At 40.9% G+C, this 18,013-nt stretch overlaps 1 protein-coding gene across 1 annotated transcript; it reads right to left on the reverse strand.

The window, feature by feature from the left end:
* Positions 1–620: 620 nt before the first annotated feature.
* Positions 621–16,363, reverse strand: GDPD1 (glycerophosphodiester phosphodiesterase domain containing 1). Its single transcript, XM_075720076.1, has 10 exons — positions 16,228–16,363; positions 11,504–11,546; positions 7,154–7,289; positions 6,422–6,467; positions 4,937–5,055; positions 4,199–4,288; positions 3,001–3,134; positions 2,251–2,310; positions 1,322–1,373; positions 621–743 (listed from the first exon to the last, which is right to left on the reverse strand). The coding sequence occupies exons 1-10, from the start codon at positions 16,361–16,363 to the stop codon at positions 621–623; spliced, it is 939 nt and encodes a 312-aa protein (XP_075576191.1).
* Positions 16,364–18,013: the final 1,650 nt, after the last annotated feature.

Consider the following 18,013-nt stretch of genomic DNA (forward strand, 5'->3'; position numbering starts at 1 on the left):
GTTGCAGCTCAAGCTCAACATTCTTATCAGTAAGAATAATTGAGTAAATCTATACTGACCAAGTGAGTTAATGTTGGTAAAAAAGTGACCGCCTTTACTGACTACACTTCACAGGCTAAACTACCTGACTAGCCACAGATTCTGCTATTTCTCCTGTGCGTTGTTTTTCTTTTTTGCCCTACAAGTTATCTGAAAACTAAAAGCAGCACAAGAAATGCAGACACACAGGGTACGCTTTCAGAAATTCTTTTGTTTCTGCCCACTAGAATGTTACTGGAATAACTGACATGTCTTGACATCTGCTTAGGAACACTTGTGACAGGTAAAATAACGATTATCTACAGGTATCCTATCCAGCAACCTTCTCCCTAGTCATCACTATTTGTGAGGTGCACTGTTGCTAAATGAGCTATTTACAAATGTAAACTATGTAATTACAATTTTAAAATAAATAGACAACCTTTACATTAGGTAGCAACTTGACAACAAGGTAATAGATCACCCCATTACATCGTTCAAACAAAACGATCTCTGTATGCTGCTCAATTTTTTTTTTTTTTAAATGAAGAAAATCCTTGGCTCACAACCTATTCTGCAAGAACTTCCTTGGTTTTCTTCCTTTACACTGGATAATTGTGTAAAAACTCCTTAAGTTTTGTTGGATAGTCTGTCATCACTCCAGTTGCTCCCAGATCAAATGCCCTCTTGTATTCTTGTTCTTCATTCAATACCCAAATATACACCTATGAGATGGGATAGAGAAACAAATTATTGCAGGAAATACTCAAATTTTTAAAAAGGTGACTTTTGACCTAAATTGTTTCATGCGAGAGAGATGATGCCGCATGTATTTAAAATGATAACACGATTCCACTGTGATGCCAGAGACATGCACGCAAACATATCCCACTTCTTCCCCCTCACCCTCCAAAAGGGGGGCTTTTTCTAGTGATGACTCCAACTCCATTTCGTTACCTGAGACTTCAGATATTTCCAGAAGTCAAAATATTATTTTGTGAAAAGCCCAAAATAGGTAAGCGGTTTAGCAGATTTTGTAGGCTTAAGTTTGAAGTGGGGGAAAAAAAGTAATCTTAAAGGGATTTAAAGAGTCTTTTTCCAAGCATACAGTTCTTCCTTTGCAACTACAGGACTGCAAACTAACAGCATAAGCTATTGCTCAGGAACCAAAAAGCAACTGAAAATCCTAGCAACGCAACAGAACATGTTGGGAAGAACATGAACCCATCTTAAGGCCATATCTGGCTGGTTCAAATTCTCACTAGGTTAAAAGCACATTTCCTTTAGCTTTGCCACACTGTACCTGAATGCCCCGAGCAGTGAGGTGGTCAAAAAGTGCTTTCCGCATTAGCAATCTGCAGAGAGGAGAAGGATATTATTTTAAAACTTGAGGTATATATGAAATTTTTAATATCTGTTCATGTTCTGTAATAAATTTTCCATAGAACATTTAGACTGAATGTCTTCCACAAGAAAGTGATTAGAAACCTAATTATAGACAACCTTTAGCTCAAGCAACTCAAGACCGGTTAACACAGATGCTCAGAAATTTGCATTAGCTATGGATACTTGCACCAACTCTTCTGAAGATCAAATCCAGCAGATTCCTCCTTCATCACACAGGTATCCTGTACCATGTCCGATGAATCGATCCTTTTGCTTTCAGAAGAGATTTTATCCTTCACACCAGAAGACATGAACACTCTACTGGCCACTCGAGAAAGGAAACCAAACTAGCAGATGTCAGACACAGAAGCAAGAGCCAGAAGATGCTGCAATCACATTCAACCACTGAAATCAAAGGACTAAGTTGCCTCTGAAGCACAGATATTCTTAAAATGCAAAGCATTCCGTGTAAGCCAAACAGCATCTCCTCTGACAACATTATGAAACAGTCACAATCCCATGAAATGTGAAAGCCATGTTCTGAATCTACTTGCATGCTGATTAACTGAGCACACTTAATGACAGAAACTAAAAAGACTGAATTGGAATAATGACCACTGTTACTGCACCTCAGTATACGTTTCAGCGTATGAAAAATAAAGTATACAGGAACACCTACATAAGATTTGAATATGATTTATGCTGCACTGAGAAAAAAGCTAGAAGAAACTGAAAAAAATTACAACATAATAAGTAGCTATAGCAATAGCTAATCTTAGTTGCTTGAGCCAACTGTTAATACATAGACAAAATATAAGTAAAAATTTAATAAGATGAAAATCTTACGCGTCAGCTAGCCAGATAATAAATTTCTGGCTTCTTGTCATCTTCTGTGGTTCTTTCAGCCTGTTGAGGAAGAGGAAACAAAAAATTACCAGAGCACAGATTAAAATATTATTGGAGATGTTCCTGCAAAAGGAACATGAAGAATTAATCTTGCAGTTTCTCAATTAGTGCAGTAATTTCACTGTCTAAGACAGTGACTTAGAACTGGGTTACCCAACAGAAATGTGCTACATTTAAGAGAAGCAGCAGAGATGGGTATTCAGCAGCATCTGGAGTAAAGTAAGAGAAACAAAGAGCATGTGAAAGCTCATATCCACCCTACTACTGACTTGCCTCTGGGCCTTATTCAGGCTAATTTGTTCTCAAGAAAGAGGGAGAAAAGCGCAATAATTAGTTGTTTGTACAGCACTGCTACATATTACTGTCTAGACAGCATTAGCACAAGCTGCATTGTAAAGGCAGCTGCACGAAGGCGGTATTTACAGGAGATGCTGTCAACAGGAAACACCGATATACACAGGCACCCCACAGTAACAACTGAGTAACTCGGAGCTGGCTAGAGACAGCTTAAATACAGAGGAGCAGAAGATTTGCATAGCTTTCTCTTAGGAGTATACAAAAGTGCCTAAACTAACAAAACAGTATCCTCAGCCCGAGGACACTGACTAAACCAATGCTCAAGCTGGCATTATCATTCACTTGTTTTACTATCATTTCAGTGCAGCACCCACCAACGGACTCATAACTCACTTGAGGATGATTGAAGGCATTGGAATTTCCAAGAATTCTTCCTTGAAAGGAATGAATGGCAGCAGACCAGTGTAGAACAGGCCAAGAAGCAGGAGGACACGTTGCAAACAGAAGATGATGGGAATGTCAGCATTCTGCAGGAACCGGGAAAGAAAGATTCTAAATTATCTCAGTAGATGGTTGAGACTGTCGCAATTAAACTTACTCATCAATGCATGTTTAGCACTTGCACCTAAAGATTAGGCTGCCAACTGCTTATGACATGCTTGCCACTGATTTAAATTACTCTTTCTGGTAGCTTGTAACCCAAGCAAAAGTTTTACACAATTTGAAGGGGCATTGGGAGCTGAAAAGGTAAAGTTTCACTGGTCACAGTGCTGGTTTTATAACTTGCCTTCATCATCTTTCCAGACTGCATGGCACTATGCAGCATTTTGTCTTAGACCAGCTTTACTGCAAAGAACAAGCTGTGCTTTTAACGCAGGACTTGTTACAGTTTGGTATCACATCAACTCACTTCACAACACATTTTTAAAGATGCTGGTTTATGAACCAAAATGTTTGGGCACTGGTGCTATGAAAATGAACAAGTGTAACTGCTGTTCAGGTAGGAAATGGTGTGTTGTCTGGCACAGATAAATCAGAACAATATCTGTACTTTCAGCTAGATCAGTTTCACTCAGGTGCGTAACTCCCTCGGACTAAGCACAATTTTAATTTCATTCTAAATTGGACAATTCCTCAGCACAAAAAGGAAAAGAATCTATAGCTGTAAAACAGCTTTATACCAACGTAACTGTGTGTCAACCAGTGGTCACATCCATTATTTTCATAAAAAAAACCACACAATAAGCAATCCTTAGAAAAATTGCTTTTGTACCAGATGAATGATGCGCAAAACAGGCTCTAAGAGTTCCTGGCATAAAATCATAACACCCTATATTTTATAGAACAAGAATAGAACATGATTAAACTTAACTCCTCAAGTATTTTATCGCAGAGTATATGGGTGTTAACTCTGCTTGATTTATTGTAACAGTGTAGTAAGCAGAATATAATCTAAGTGCAAAATTTCCCATCACATCTGAAAGTCTGGCATAGCTGGCCAGATCTTGATTTACAAGGTGCTTTTCTGTACATTTTGTCACCACACAGTAACAAGCAGGCAGGAACGAAGCTTAGCTGGACCCATTCTTACCTCCTTAAGACACTTTGATACAACCTCGTAATTGGCATTCCCCCATACCGTCAAATGCTCTCGCTTATACTGAATCACCAGCTCTGAAACCTGCAATACACAAAAAGCAGAACCTCAACATGCATTCATTGAAAATTATGTGCAGAATTATTTAACTGAAACTCTACTTGTTACTTTTCAACTACATAAGTCATTACAGAAAAGATAGTTCTTCTGTACTCTCTCCCGTCTTAAGATGACTGTGCTGCTTTGACTGGAAAGAAACAGGTGTTCCGGTCAACAGGTAAAGACAGACCATTATACCTACAAAAAAACCCCCTAGAAATTTAAGAAAACAAGATGGCAAAATAGTATCTGATAGAAAGCAGATTTCCTTTTCTGTCATGAACACTTATCTTTACACTGACATCATGTTTTTACAATGCTTTGGTAGGCAACAGTCTGTAAGACAACCCTTCATACGAAGCACAAACCAAACGTGTCTAGCAGCGTAGCATCAGTTTCATGTCAAGATAAAGGGTCAGCAGAGAGCTGTTTGCTGAATATCTTGTGCAAGATAATTTCTGTGTTTTCTGTATTACCTCATACATGGAGCAAGATCTAATGTGAAGGATGAAGCAGTCCAAGAACACAGAGTTTAGTGTCACAGACCGCTAGCAACTCCAAGAAACTTTTCTTCTGGAACTTCAACATCATTACATGACATTCAATCTCAGTTCAATATAGATTTTCATGTACCTTTTTGATCAACACATTGTTGTTCACTTTGATGTCAATGTTGACAGGAGTTTCTGGAAATGCCTCAAACACCTCTTTCAGGAGTGGAATACGGTTGTCCTCTCCCTCGCACTGACACTCTGGGGAAACAAGAAAGTTGTCACTGCTGCGACCATTTTTAATACACCACAGATAAAAGCTGAGATGTCAGAGCACTTGTTATCTTAAAGTTTTTTTTTTTTAAAATATAGTTCCTAGAATTAGCACACTTTTAGGCTAAAAAAAAAAAAAATTACTTCACTTGGATAGCTGTAACTAATTAGGACAAGCTCACTTCCATAATGAAAATGCCCTGAGCATATTGCACGTTTAGGTTTGAACTTCATCAAATTCAGTCATTATTTAGCAACAGTAGGAGTGCAGGCATCGTTAAAATCCTGAAATAGCAAACATGGGCTCAGTTACCACGTACCAAATGCAATCAGATTAATGTGAAACAAGACCAAATGAGAAAAACTTTTCCTTCTATGAAAATTTACTGGAGAAGCATAATGAGTAAAGGGAACAGAAGGCAAACCCCCCCAAATTTTATTGTCTGAAACTGCTTGCGGCTCTAGGGAATTAACTGAAGGCTCTAGCCATCAATTTGTATTACTGTAAATAAACAAAAGATATATACGTGTGAAAATAACACGTCGTGGATCTCATCTTGGTGCATTTTAAGTATTTTGCAATTCTGAACAGAAATGTTTCACACCAAATTTGCTTGCTAGGCAATTCAAATATGGAAAGGCTACACAAGATAGTCACAAAGCCCCTCAAGCAAGCAAACACATCTGATATCATCTCTGGTAGCCCTTTCTACCAGAGGTTCCTACCTTTTCTAGGTGGAAGCACTCTCAATTTTAGCCTTTACGCTTTATTCAAATCACAGTCCCACGAACCACAGTTTTCAAAAGAAAACCGGTTAGCCTTTTTATAGGTTTTCCTCTCTTGCAGCAATGCTGGTACCGAACTTTAGGTCAAACGTACAGTAACTACTACTCTTTCCGTTCACCCTTCTGAAAAAGCCTGTATTATGTGACATCTCGTGGTACTTCAAGCTCAGAGTGCACCAGCATAAAGGCATTTGAATTGTAAAGAAACACTCTTCTGCCTTCTCTTTGCTTTTCGGAACAAAAAATTTCCAATCAGCAGCCTCTGAAGATCTCACAAGGGAACTGGAAAGCACTTGCAAGAAGTAGACAAGCAAACAATTGAAATGTTTACTTGAAAAAGATATCTTACATCTTAAACTTAATCACTGCCAGCTGGTATGAAAAAAAAAAAATCTTGGTTTCTAAAGCTAGGATTATATTTTCCTTTTAAAACTTCTCTTATCCAAATACTGATAGAAGCAAATCTGCTTTTCTACTCCCTTTGCCAATATAAGAAATTGCCACACCATAATAATGGAAAATGAGTTAGTGGTACTGTAAATTGAAACAGCAAGAGACAAAAACTTACCTTTCTGAAATGTGACATCCAACTTGCGGAGATATGGTGGAAGTTCCTTAAAAATAAAGGGAAATGGAACTCTAAATCAAATGCAGGGATATAATCATGACTTTTCTCAAAAAAGACAAAAAAATTGTAATTCATAAGTCATATAAGTTATCATTAAAGACAAAAATCATATTTAAAAATTTTCTTGCCCCAAAAGTGATTTAGAAGCACTGTGTTCATTCTTAATTTAATTATTTGGCATTCTTAGACTTGTGTTACCTGTAGCTGAGTAAGGCAAAATGTTTCTAGATGCCCATCTGAAAATTCTGAGGACTCCACTTAAATATCACATGGAAAGACAGTTCTGTAAAGCAGGCTTTTAAAACTGTCAATGAAGGTGGGATTCATCTACCGGTTTTCCCATGAAAAAGCTGATCATACGAGAAGGAGCTTGTTGACTAAGCTTCCTTTGTCATCAGTATGGCAAAACAGGCCACCTCCAGAAAGCTAGTCATCCAACCTACTATTGGACAGTGTTAATCACCCTCTGGAAATGTGTTGGGGTTTCTCCCTTGACTACACAGGAAGCTTAGTTAACTTTTTTTTTTTTTTAGTAAGACAAGAAGAATCCCCTCCTTAGATTTTGGATACCAGACATACACACACATGCACACAACCTTCCTGCCCACCCCAGCCATTCTACAAACATATTTTTAAACATCATCTAGCACAAACATTTTTTCTTCAACTCACAGAGTATTTGAGGTCAGATATGTTGACATCAACTCCTGTTGATCTCTTCAGGTTCTCATCATGGGACACAACCACTTGCTCATCTTTCGTCAGGTGACAATCTAGCTCCAACATGTCTGTTCCTATATTAACCGCACTGGAAGCAAAGAAGTCTGCCTTGAACCACACATGTATTTCATACAGGTCCACACCTAACACATACATGTTATTCAATTAAACTGATCCTAGCGGAGGTACTTTAGATGCTTTATGATGCAATGAATCCTCACAATCTTGCTGCAAAGCAAGAAGCAAATAACTCTGCTGCAGTGGGAAAGGTGATGCAAGAATAAACAATGTATCATGAACCAGAGATGGGATTTGAACGTGGGAGCTTAGGCTCCGTCTTCTGTAGACCATCAAGTAGCACACCTATCGATTGCAGCCTACCACGTCAGTATTGAGAAACCTACTTCTAAAGTATTGTTTCAGTCAGTGTGATGCTTATTAGTATCAACACATTTGCCACTGGAAGAAGCAAGCTCTTTTTAAAAAAAGTAATCGATTTTGTGCTAAGTATAAACGACAGGGATGTGAAAGCCTTTTTTTACTTCATTTAAGTTAATCAGGAATGGATGGATCAGGAAATTAGCAATGGTGCTTTCAGGCTTTTGGCTAGCAAAACTACATTTAAAAAAAATTAAAACTCTTTCATTAAAATAATAATTATTTGAAATAACCCCCACTCAAAAACACCCAGTCATATTTTTCAAAGAAAAATAGCTATTCCTGTTCCGATCCGCTGCTTTGAAAAGTTCTAATCCAATCCCAAATCCACTCTATAGAAGCTTAGCTCATAGGAGGACTGAAGAAAGCAGAAAGCAGTAATAATACCGATGAAAAGTAAGTACAGGAAACCTCACACCAGAACAGAAAAACTAAGCTTTATTCCAACGAGAAGTGAATTGCTCATTTCATTAGAAAGCAGACTCAGAAGGTTATCACTCCAGCAGACAGCTGGAAGTCCCGGCCTGAAGTCTGAACACTTCCTGCAAAACACTGGCCTGTTCTCTCTACCCACCTACAAACACACGTATAACATCTGTGAGTACAGTCTATACCACACCCAAAGCTCCGCGACTTCAGTAACAGCCTTTTCCTTAAGAAAAGGGCTTTACTGACTGCTGAAGTACAGGCATGCCATGAACATTCACAAATGCGGTAACAAAACAAAACAAATTAGAACATACTCCCATAAGTGTTTAACACAATTTCTGGTCCAGCTGGGATAATGATCAAGAGGGGGGTTGTCAAATTAAAACAAATTTGTTAACTATTTTCCAGTGACACTAATTAAGAATTAGGAGAGGAACAAAATCCTATTACACATGGAAGATGCACAGCCTGTTCTGTGTAATTTTTCCTCCCGAGGAAATGCATCTCCAAATCTGCTGCAGGAGATTTGACAAATTTGTAGAAGGCGTTCCCATCTAGTACCACGTATTATCATTTAACCAGCAAAATTTATTAGAAAGATTACTGCTTAAGAAATTCAGGACTGATGCTGCATGGAAAAAGGAGAACAACAACTTGCCTTGTTAACAAATTTGAGAATTTGCCAGGCTCTTACTAGCAGCTTGCTGCTAAATAAGCTTCCTTAAAGTGCTGCGTTTTTTCAGCTGGAAATCAGTTTGTTCTGCAATAACATATCAGATCTACGTGGCTCCAGAGAAGACTGCAGACGTTCTCCAGATTCAGAAGAATATGTTGGATTCAGATCCAACTGCTCCAGAACTCAAGTTGCGAAGCAGACTCACATTTGCAAATTAGGATGACAGAGCTCTTTGCTTGTGTTTAACTCCAACTGTTGTCAAGTAAAGGGCATACCAGGAAATACGTAAGAAAAGCCTTACCTTGGAAATTAAATTCCATTAGGCAAGGCCTAATGTAGCACAACGTATAGGGTTTATAAATACTAAGTTGACCACGTACTTTTATTACTGTGACTACAGTGTTTAAAGCTTTCTCTCTAAACCAAGTATGTTCATAAAAGAAAAGGAAATAGAATGAGAAAAATATCTGGAAAGTTTACTTAGCAGCTTCCTGTCAAGACAGTGCTAAAGTACATGGCCATATTAGGGACAATTAAACTTGTAACTAAAGTTATTCTTGTGACATCTTTTATGCCAGATCCCAAATACTTTAAGACACTGCAAGTGTCTCTTTTAGCTTAAAATAAATTATTTTAAAATCTAAACCCACCACAGAAGCATTTAAATACGGTATAACATGATTACAGCCCCAAAAATCTATTAGGTATTTTACCATGCAAGCAAAAAAATCATGTCTTTGGTACAAAAAGCTTGTAATTGCTTTCTAGAATATTTGTAAGTTAAGCTAGTATAGAACTTGAAATTACCAATAAGGCCTCCCCCCGCCCCACGCTTTGTTTATATATTATTAGAATAATTTCTTCATTATCATGCAACAGTATTAAATATTCTCCAATTACTGTTAAAGTGTGAATAGCAGAAATAAAACTATTTGCTTGCAATACTTCGGTTAGTGTTAACAAAGCAGAAACAAGGGGGGGAAGTCTTACATGGCAGACAAGCATTCTCTTCCGAATTCAACTACATCAATGGTCAAACATGCTTGCTTGTCCAAACCTGCAGAAACAGCTCTTGCAGGCACGCCCTATTTGGCTTCGTGTAAAATCAATGGATTATAAATTGATTGGTTCATATCAGCCAGCTGAGCCAATCCAGCTGATTTTTCACCATGCAGATCACCAGTTTTCTACCCAGTTCCTTTTTCCAGCTTACCAGTGGAGATGGGAATGAGTGGATGGGAAGGACAGAGCCTTTACCCCTCCACAGAGGAAGCCAGAACACTTTCTACTGCCTAATGCAAAGTAATCGCTCTGACTCTGCTTTCTGCAGAAGTAACATGCCTTTATCAGCCAAGACAATTCCAAACGAGTAACCAAACTTTGCTTTTGGCAGTTGTGATGGGTTCAGAAAGTGGACCTCAATGCATTTGTTACACTATAGTCATAAAATAATTAAAATGGTCAGAAGAGAGTCAGACAAATGTCCGTATTATCACAAAACATTATTTGACTTCTAGCACAGTCCTTATTCTTAAATATTACAACTTACTTCTGGGAAGGAAATAAAAATAGGTTACGGTATAACTTTCTTTGTAAGAGCCCTATACATATAAACCCAGTATGATACTGAATGAAAATTAAGAAATGGTTAAAAAAAAAGCAGCACTTCCCAGAAACTGTGGTAGCAGACTTGAAAAAAGGCAGGCCAACAGGAAAAAAAAAAACCACGAAACTATGCTAAGCTTCCATGGAGATAGAAAATAGTGCAGTACTTTCAATAGCACTGTTTGGTTGGGAAAGCTGGCACTCCTCAGTCTGCAAGGGAATGTGCAAACTGATGAGGCTACTTAGCACAAAGCAAATTAAAAAAGAATAACCATAACAAAGAGAAGCCTACATAATTTGGTCACTGCTCATTGGCAGCTGGAGTTTTAGATAGGCTTCTTTTTCAGATGCCTTTAAGGACCTTGTTAGAATCCACTACTTAAATGCTGGAGGCTTACAAGGCTTTCCAGTACCAACTCCATTTTAAACCCCTAGATAAGAGGCTTTGACACATTGGGCGAATGAAGTGTGTGTATGAAGGGGAAAAAACATAACACAAACGTTTTTAATAGCTTTACAGATGGTATATTAGAAGTTAGTTAACATTAGGATTTCAGTCACAATAATTCTAAGATACAAATTATTAATGTGCTATACATAGAGGAGGGAACTGAATGCCATGAAACTGGAATATCTAAGAGAATTGCTTACAGCCATAATAGCAGTCAACAGATTTGGACTTCCCAAAATCCAGCCTTGTATGCTAATTAGCATATTGGTACAGGCTATGATCTGAAATACCTGTTGAGAAACATCAACGTATCTAGAAAAAACAGCGTGTGATATTAGCTACAAAACCCAGCTTTATAGTGAGAAATTGATGAAAGCAATCACCGTTAAACATGGAAGCAGTATTGTTTCATGTTTTATTAACTAGCACAGGAGGAATCAGGCCTCAGGAATTTTATTTCCAACTGCCAGCCTACCACGTTATTGCGTACAAATCATAGTTTGTGGTATCCCAATTCCTTCTTGTTGAAATTGTAGTAATGTTTAGCAATCCACAGAAGCCATCCGAAGGAGAGATGACTTTCAGCAATAGGACACTGTACCCCAAACAGCTGATGGAAGTCCTATCTTTCTTGATTGCTTCACTCACTAAAGACAATGAGAACACTGCTGATTTAGGCATTATTGGTTCCATTTGTACTCACTGGTGAAAGGCTGCCATCGTGTTCTCCAGGTTCTCTCCAGCACCTACAAAAATAATAAAAACTAAAACATGTACAAAACCATTTTCCTCCCCTCAATCCCACTGGAAATAAATAAAAAATAATGGATTTTAAGATGTACATATTTTGAGGAAATATTTAGAGGAATGAGTATGAAGTTAGACTCAGAAATCCCTGTTGCCGCTAACCTACTGGGGAGACCCAAGAGGCAGGACTTTCTCAAGATAAAACTATTTAAAAACAACAAAAAAAAAAAGAAAAAAGAAAATAGAAGACTCTTATCTTGGATTTGTGTAACAATTTGCATATATACACAGGGTGTTTATCTTACCAGAGGTTGGGTGCCCTGTTTTTCCTTAAAGGTGTTGTATTTGGCTATGACAATATGCTCCACAGGCATAGGAACAGCATATGCAAAAAGTCTACTTCAGAGCTAGAGGAGTAATAAGAGGAAAGGTGACAAGAGCGGGGAAAAAAAAAAAAAGCCACAGGAGGAGAAAAAATAAAAAGCACCCAAGACTCTCTAAAGCTGATATTCCCTAAATGCATAACCCAGTTGATGCTCAAAGAGGGGACAACCTCTTTTTTCAGTGCAATGATACTTCCTGAAACAGTACAGTCTGTCAATAAAGGCTTATACTGCTGGCAAAGAGAGGTCTCATACACAAGGAATGAAACACACATCAACTCCAGTTAAGAAATGAAAGCACAAGCAAATTAATTTTTCTCTCAGGCAGGAGTAAACTCTGCAATTCTCTTAAACCATCATTCTCTACATAAAAATCTTTGAAAATCAGCCTGGTTAGGGACTTGAAAAGGTTGTGCCTTCTCCCTCCCTCAGAAAATAGGCAATATTATATACTGAAAAACAAAACAACTGTCAGGAAGATACGTGTACCGATGAGGATATCTATGCCAATTTTAATTACTCTTTGACAGTGATGAATGACAGACTCTGTAAACAACAATTATAAAAGCTTCAATTAAGGCCTTGCCTATTAACAAGACCTTACCAGTACATACTTATCTAAGCCTGTGTTTAGTTACTTAATTAAAGCAATGCAATTCTATGCAGGCATAACTAGCCATTTAAAATTGTTGTCAGGTTAGCTTGCATTGGTAAGTTTAAAAAATGGAAGACTTAACCAACTTGGAATCATAATGACAAAACCTGCATGGTTTAACATAAATGAATACAGTAAGTCCACAGCAGCTTCTGTGATCAGACATTCACCAATATTTTCAAGAATTTGACTGCAGAACTAGGAATAGGCTAAGTGGCAAAAGTGACCGAGGGATAGAGGAGAGCACGAGAATCTCATTGCGTACTTCTGATGATTACCTAACAGATGGGAAAAATGTGCATAGGACCTGGATGATTAGTTATAAGTTAACTGCAATAAAAATTGAGGTTTTAGATAACTTATCAGCTGTGACAATACAGCCCATACATGCTGAATGGTAAGAGACGGGAGAAAAAACTGAGTCGGTCTTCAATTTGTGAACAAACCAACAGTATCCTAACGTTCCTGGGCAGAAATTTCCAAAAATAAAACTTTAAATGACTGATCTAACGAGTCACACATTAGGGAGGCAGGTATGGCGAGTCAAACCAGCTGGTAACAAAATGCCTGACTTGTAGCGTTTTGAGGAAATGAGGAAAAAAGTTGAGAGATCAGCTGAAACAGGAATTCTAAGTCAGCAACGTGGCTTTCACAAAGCGCACTCAGAAAAGGGAACTACAATAAGCAAGTGGTTTGATGTACTAAATCATTTTCCCTCCTTAAAAATGAAAAGGCTGGGTTGACTGAAGGGCTTCTGACATTTACTTAAACGCACTTCCAGATTCATGTATTGTCCATTGGCATTGCAAACTACATGCATTTCCCATGCAGAAATTACCTTCACCAGCACAGTTTTAGCATCCTGTGAGCCAAAATGGCCACATCCAAATGTTATTGCATACTCTAACTTTGAAAGCACCACCCTGGGACAAGGAGGAGTCAATGTCAAGCACTGGCTCAAGGAGATGACCCTTAGAAGTTCTGCTGTTTTGGGTTTTCCCCCCCAGTGTAAGCAAAAAGGCATGTTAGGAAGAATGTTGTCAGCAGGTCAAGGGAGGTGATTGCTCCCTTCCACTCAGCACTGGTGAAACCACATCTGGAGTGCCCAGTTCTGGGCTCCAAAGTATGACAGATGTGGGTCTATTGGAACAAGCACAGAGAAGGGCTGTGAAAATTAAGGAATGAGAGATTGCTGCGTACAATGAGAGGCTGAGGGTGCTGGAATTGTTTAGCCTGGAGAAGAGAGGCTTGGAAGGATCTTACCAACATGTATAAATACTGGATGGGAGGAAGCAAAGACGACTGAGCCAGACTTTTCTCAGTGGTGCCCAGGGAAAGGACAAGAAGCAATTGGAAAAAAAATGAAATACAGGAAATTCAGTGTATAAACATAAGAGGAAAAAAAAAAAAGTTTTTTTTTTAATTGTAAAAGTGACCACACTCTGGAACAGGCTGCCCGGAGAGGTTGCGGAGCCTCCATCCTTGGATATATTCAAAACCTAACTGGACAAGGTCCTGATCAACCTGCTCTAGTTGCCGCTGCTCTGGTCAGATGGAGATAATCTCCAGAGGTGCCTTCCAATCTCAACTATTCTGTGTTTCTGTAAACATCATCATGCTACCCTGTCTCAAAGACCCTGCCATCCAGGCCATGCAGCTAGCATTGACAGAGGACTCTAAGACAGAACATCAAGACTTAATTACTGATCTCAGAAATGACCAATTTTAAAATTATGCAGAAGAGAAGAAATAATTCAGGGATGCTTCCACTGACGAGCTATAAACTGAGATAAGAAAATTCCTGCATAAGAATTTTCATTCCTTCATAAGAAAGAAGCGAAATCAAAACCCACAGACTTAAAAAAACTTCACATAGAAGGCTTCATCTCAGAGAGGAAAAAGCCAAACAAGTTAAGTGTTATCTTGATCGCCAAAGTTAGTAGGAGTAATGCAATAGGACACCTGACACTGCGTCTAAAGCTACAGCATGACTAAAGCCTGATGAGAACTTAAGTCCCACAGGAATTTAAGTTACAAGGTAAATATTACAGAGAGTAAAGAGTAAGTGATCTTCAGCCTCACAGTACCCGATGAGCAAAAAGCTGCCGAGATGTTAAGGGCTGTACTTCTGCCATAGGTCTATTTCACAGTATACACGCAGACACAGAAAAATTCAAAGAGCGTGGACTTTGTCTCTGAACGCCCAATGAATAATCCTCCCATTGGGTAAGGCTTTCCTGTTGTTCTAATTCTGCTTAGCGCAACTGGCTGTAACACTTGCGTTCAAGGCTTAGGGCTGTATATATTAACTAAGGCCACTGCAAAGAAGTGAGAACAAAAGAAGATTAAGGAGATCATACCAAGTTCCAACAAAGTCATCCGCAAGTTTTCAATAGCTTGCAAATTAACAAGCAAACAGGTAACAATCAAAACTGAGAACCTTTGTTCATTGAATGATAATATATACCTACGACAAAACAGGTAATACATGCATTCCAAACCAAAAGGTGCATTTTATGCTATACTTGAGACTATAGTTACAAAGAAACTTAATCTGTCGTATAAACTAAATGAAAGAAACACAAGTAATAACATCTATAAGAAACCAGCTCTAGTTTTTGTATTTTAATAGTTTAAGGCAGTAGCTGTAGTTAAGGTCCATTGGCTAGAGCTGTGATCGAACGCTGCAGGAACTGGCACTAGATACGACATTGAAAACTGTTTAAACTCAGTATGTGACATATCTCCCACAGGATTTGGGGAAAAATATTTAATAGAAAACTGACCGTTTTCACAAACTGAAAATGAGGCAGCAGGGATAAGCGCAGAACTGATCTTCACAGAGCAGGAAAATACAACTTGCTGTTATTTTTTTTTTTTTCCTCCCAATGCTTTGGAAAAGATACAAGAAACTTTAAAAACATCTTTAGCTATCTGAGATAGAAGCAACCAGCCTACCCACAAGGCCTTGGCGCAAGGTGTGCGGGGGGGACGAGGCTCTCAAAATGGGACCGGTTTTGCCCGTCTCCCACAGCACGGGGGGCAAGAACAGAGCAAACTGCATCGCTGCTGGAACCAGAAAGCGAAGCGAACAGTCAGAGGCAGGAAGGCCGATCTTTTGTACCTGAGCTAAGCGACAGGCGGCCGCCCCTCTCATTAGGAAGAGAAACACCGTAACGCCGAATCATTTAGGGGAAAAAAAGGTACACCTTTGCGAGGGAAACCATCACCATCGGAACCCACGTAAAACAAGGTGATTTCGGCTGACGCGTTCCGAGTTCGGAGCTTAATTCAGCTTTGAAATCAAGCACCGGTCAGCAGGTGGCACCTAAAATTAGGTTGCGAGCGGACGGTTTAAAGGCAGCCCGCTGCGAGGGCAGCGGCCGCTCAGGACCCTCCCGACGGGGCTCTGGCAGCGCCCGCCCGCCCCAGGCGTCAGGGGGAGAAGCGTCCCGAGGCAGCGGGGGGGCATCGCCCGCCGGGGGCGGCCGCGGAGCCCCTCAGCGCCCGGAGCCGGCGAGGGCTGCAGCCCTCAGGGAGCGGCGGGCGGCCGCAGCCTTCGCCCGCCTGAGGGGAGGGCGGGAAGCGGCGCCCGCGGGGCCGCGGCGGGCAGGGAGCTCCCCCCCGCCCCCCTTCACTCACCGCCGCGGTGGGAGATGTGCCGGCAGCGGAAGCGCTGCCGCTTGGGCCGGTGGAGCAGCCCCGGACACTTGAGGAGAAGCGCCGAGGTGAGGACGTATCCGCCCAGCGTGGAGAGCAGGTAGAGCGTGGCCGACATCCTGCGCCTCTCGCCGGCTACCGCCGCTCTCCGCCCGGCCTCGCCCGGCCCGCAGCCGGCTCCCAGCGAGGCGGCGGCGCTACGGGAGCCGCTGCCACTGCGGCGGCGCAGCTGCTCCGCCTCCCCCCCGCCCCCGGGCCCGGGCGGCGGCAGCGCGCAGGCGCGGCGGGACCCCCGCCCCTCCCGACAAGGGCGCTCCGGCGGCTCCCTCAGCCCGGCGGGCCCCCCTCAGCCCGGCGGCTCCCTCAGGCCGGCCGGCGGGCTCCCCTCAGGCCCGGCGGGACCCCCGCCCCTCCCGACGAGGGTGCTCCGGCGGGCTCCCCTCAGGCCCGGCGGCTCCTTCAGGCCGGCCGGCGGGCTCCCCTTAGGCCCGGCGGCTCCTTCAGGCCGGCCGGCGGGCTCCCCTCAGGCCCGGCGGGCTCCCCTCAGGCCCGGCGGGCTCCCCTCAGGCCCGGCGGGCTCCCCTCAGGCCCGGCGGCCCGGCCGCCACAGCGGCTCCGCCTCATGCCTCGGCCGGGCCCTCACACCTCCACTCTGGTTTTTTTTTTGGTTGTTTTTTTTTAAGTCGTTAACAAATGCTGTGAGCGATTTCCAATGGCACGTTTTAATTTCCCATCTTGCTTTCCCCGCTGCCGGTAGCGCGGCCGCATCTCGGAGAGACAACTCTTCTCTGCAGCGCTTTTAATTTTATTGATGGCGCTCGGGAATCGCTAAGTGCTTGGTAAATCTAAATTCATTACGGCGTGCAGAGGGAGATATCTTCTTCACAGACAGAGGGAGGTGTTTTCCGCACCCAGCTGATCAGAGATGTGTGCTGAACAGAAACCAGGTCTTGACTCTGGTCATGCGGTATAATTACTGTATGATAACAAATTGGCAAATTAAATTTTGCATGCATGCTAATTAGAAACAAATATTCTAGAAATTAAATTAGGTCTCAGCATACAGCCACTATCGCTAATACATCTTACCTCGACGAAAAAAGTTGATTTACTGTGACTAACAGTAAAGGATTTAAACTACCTTTCAGTACTTCTTGCAGCATCTTTTGGAAAGTGTAGCGTAATTACCCAAACTCCTTCAATTGGAGATTTAAATGGGGCCAAAACCATCCTTTTAGCAACCAAACGTCTGTTTAATCACTACAGGTCAAGCCATACTGACAATTAAGCTGCACTTGCTCATCACGCACAAGCTTATACAGCTCTACATTTTCCACAAATTGACCAGCAGGTTTAGTTTCCAAAGACATCTGTCATTGCAAAACATGAAATTAAGTTGGCCTTTTAACAAAACCTGATCTATGCATACAAATACAGTAAAATATTTCAACTTGATATAGGTAAGCACAGTTTCTGGCTATGGTGTTAATACAAATCAGAAGTGCAATGCTTTTTTTTTTTAAAGACAAGATCAAATCAAATGCTTTCTCACATCACATTAAAAGCATCTTGTTTACATACAAATAGCTTGTTTAGAAAAAGAGAAAAAATTCTGCCCATCATTGCCTCAATATGACAAAGGAAATGCTTGATTTCAGGCAATGCTAATTTTTAAATATTCCTAAATAAGTACATAGAAAGACACGATGGGGAAAAGCATTATCATCGAACCATCTAGTAATACAGGCTCAGTATATTGTAATAACCA

Source organism: Pelecanus crispus, chromosome 12 (genome assembly GCF_030463565.1).
Source record: "Pelecanus crispus isolate bPelCri1 chromosome 12, bPelCri1.pri, whole genome shotgun sequence".
Taxonomy (NCBI): domain Eukaryota; kingdom Metazoa; phylum Chordata; class Aves; order Pelecaniformes; family Pelecanidae; genus Pelecanus; species Pelecanus crispus.

Bases quoted from the DNA above. Each gene is read 5' to 3' on its own strand.
- GDPD1 (XM_075720076.1), bottom strand. From the start codon at position 16,363: ATGTCGGCCACGCTCTACCTGCTCTCCACGCTGGGCGGATACGTCCTC. The intron at 1,374-2,250 runs GTAAGATTTTCA...TCCTCTCTGCAG, and splicing joins ATTATCTGGCTAGCTGACGC to ATTGCTAATGCGGAAAGCAC. The intron at 744-1,321 runs GTACAGTGTGGC...CCCATCTCATAG, and splicing joins TCACTGCTCGGGGCATTCAG to GTGTATATTTGGGTATTGAA.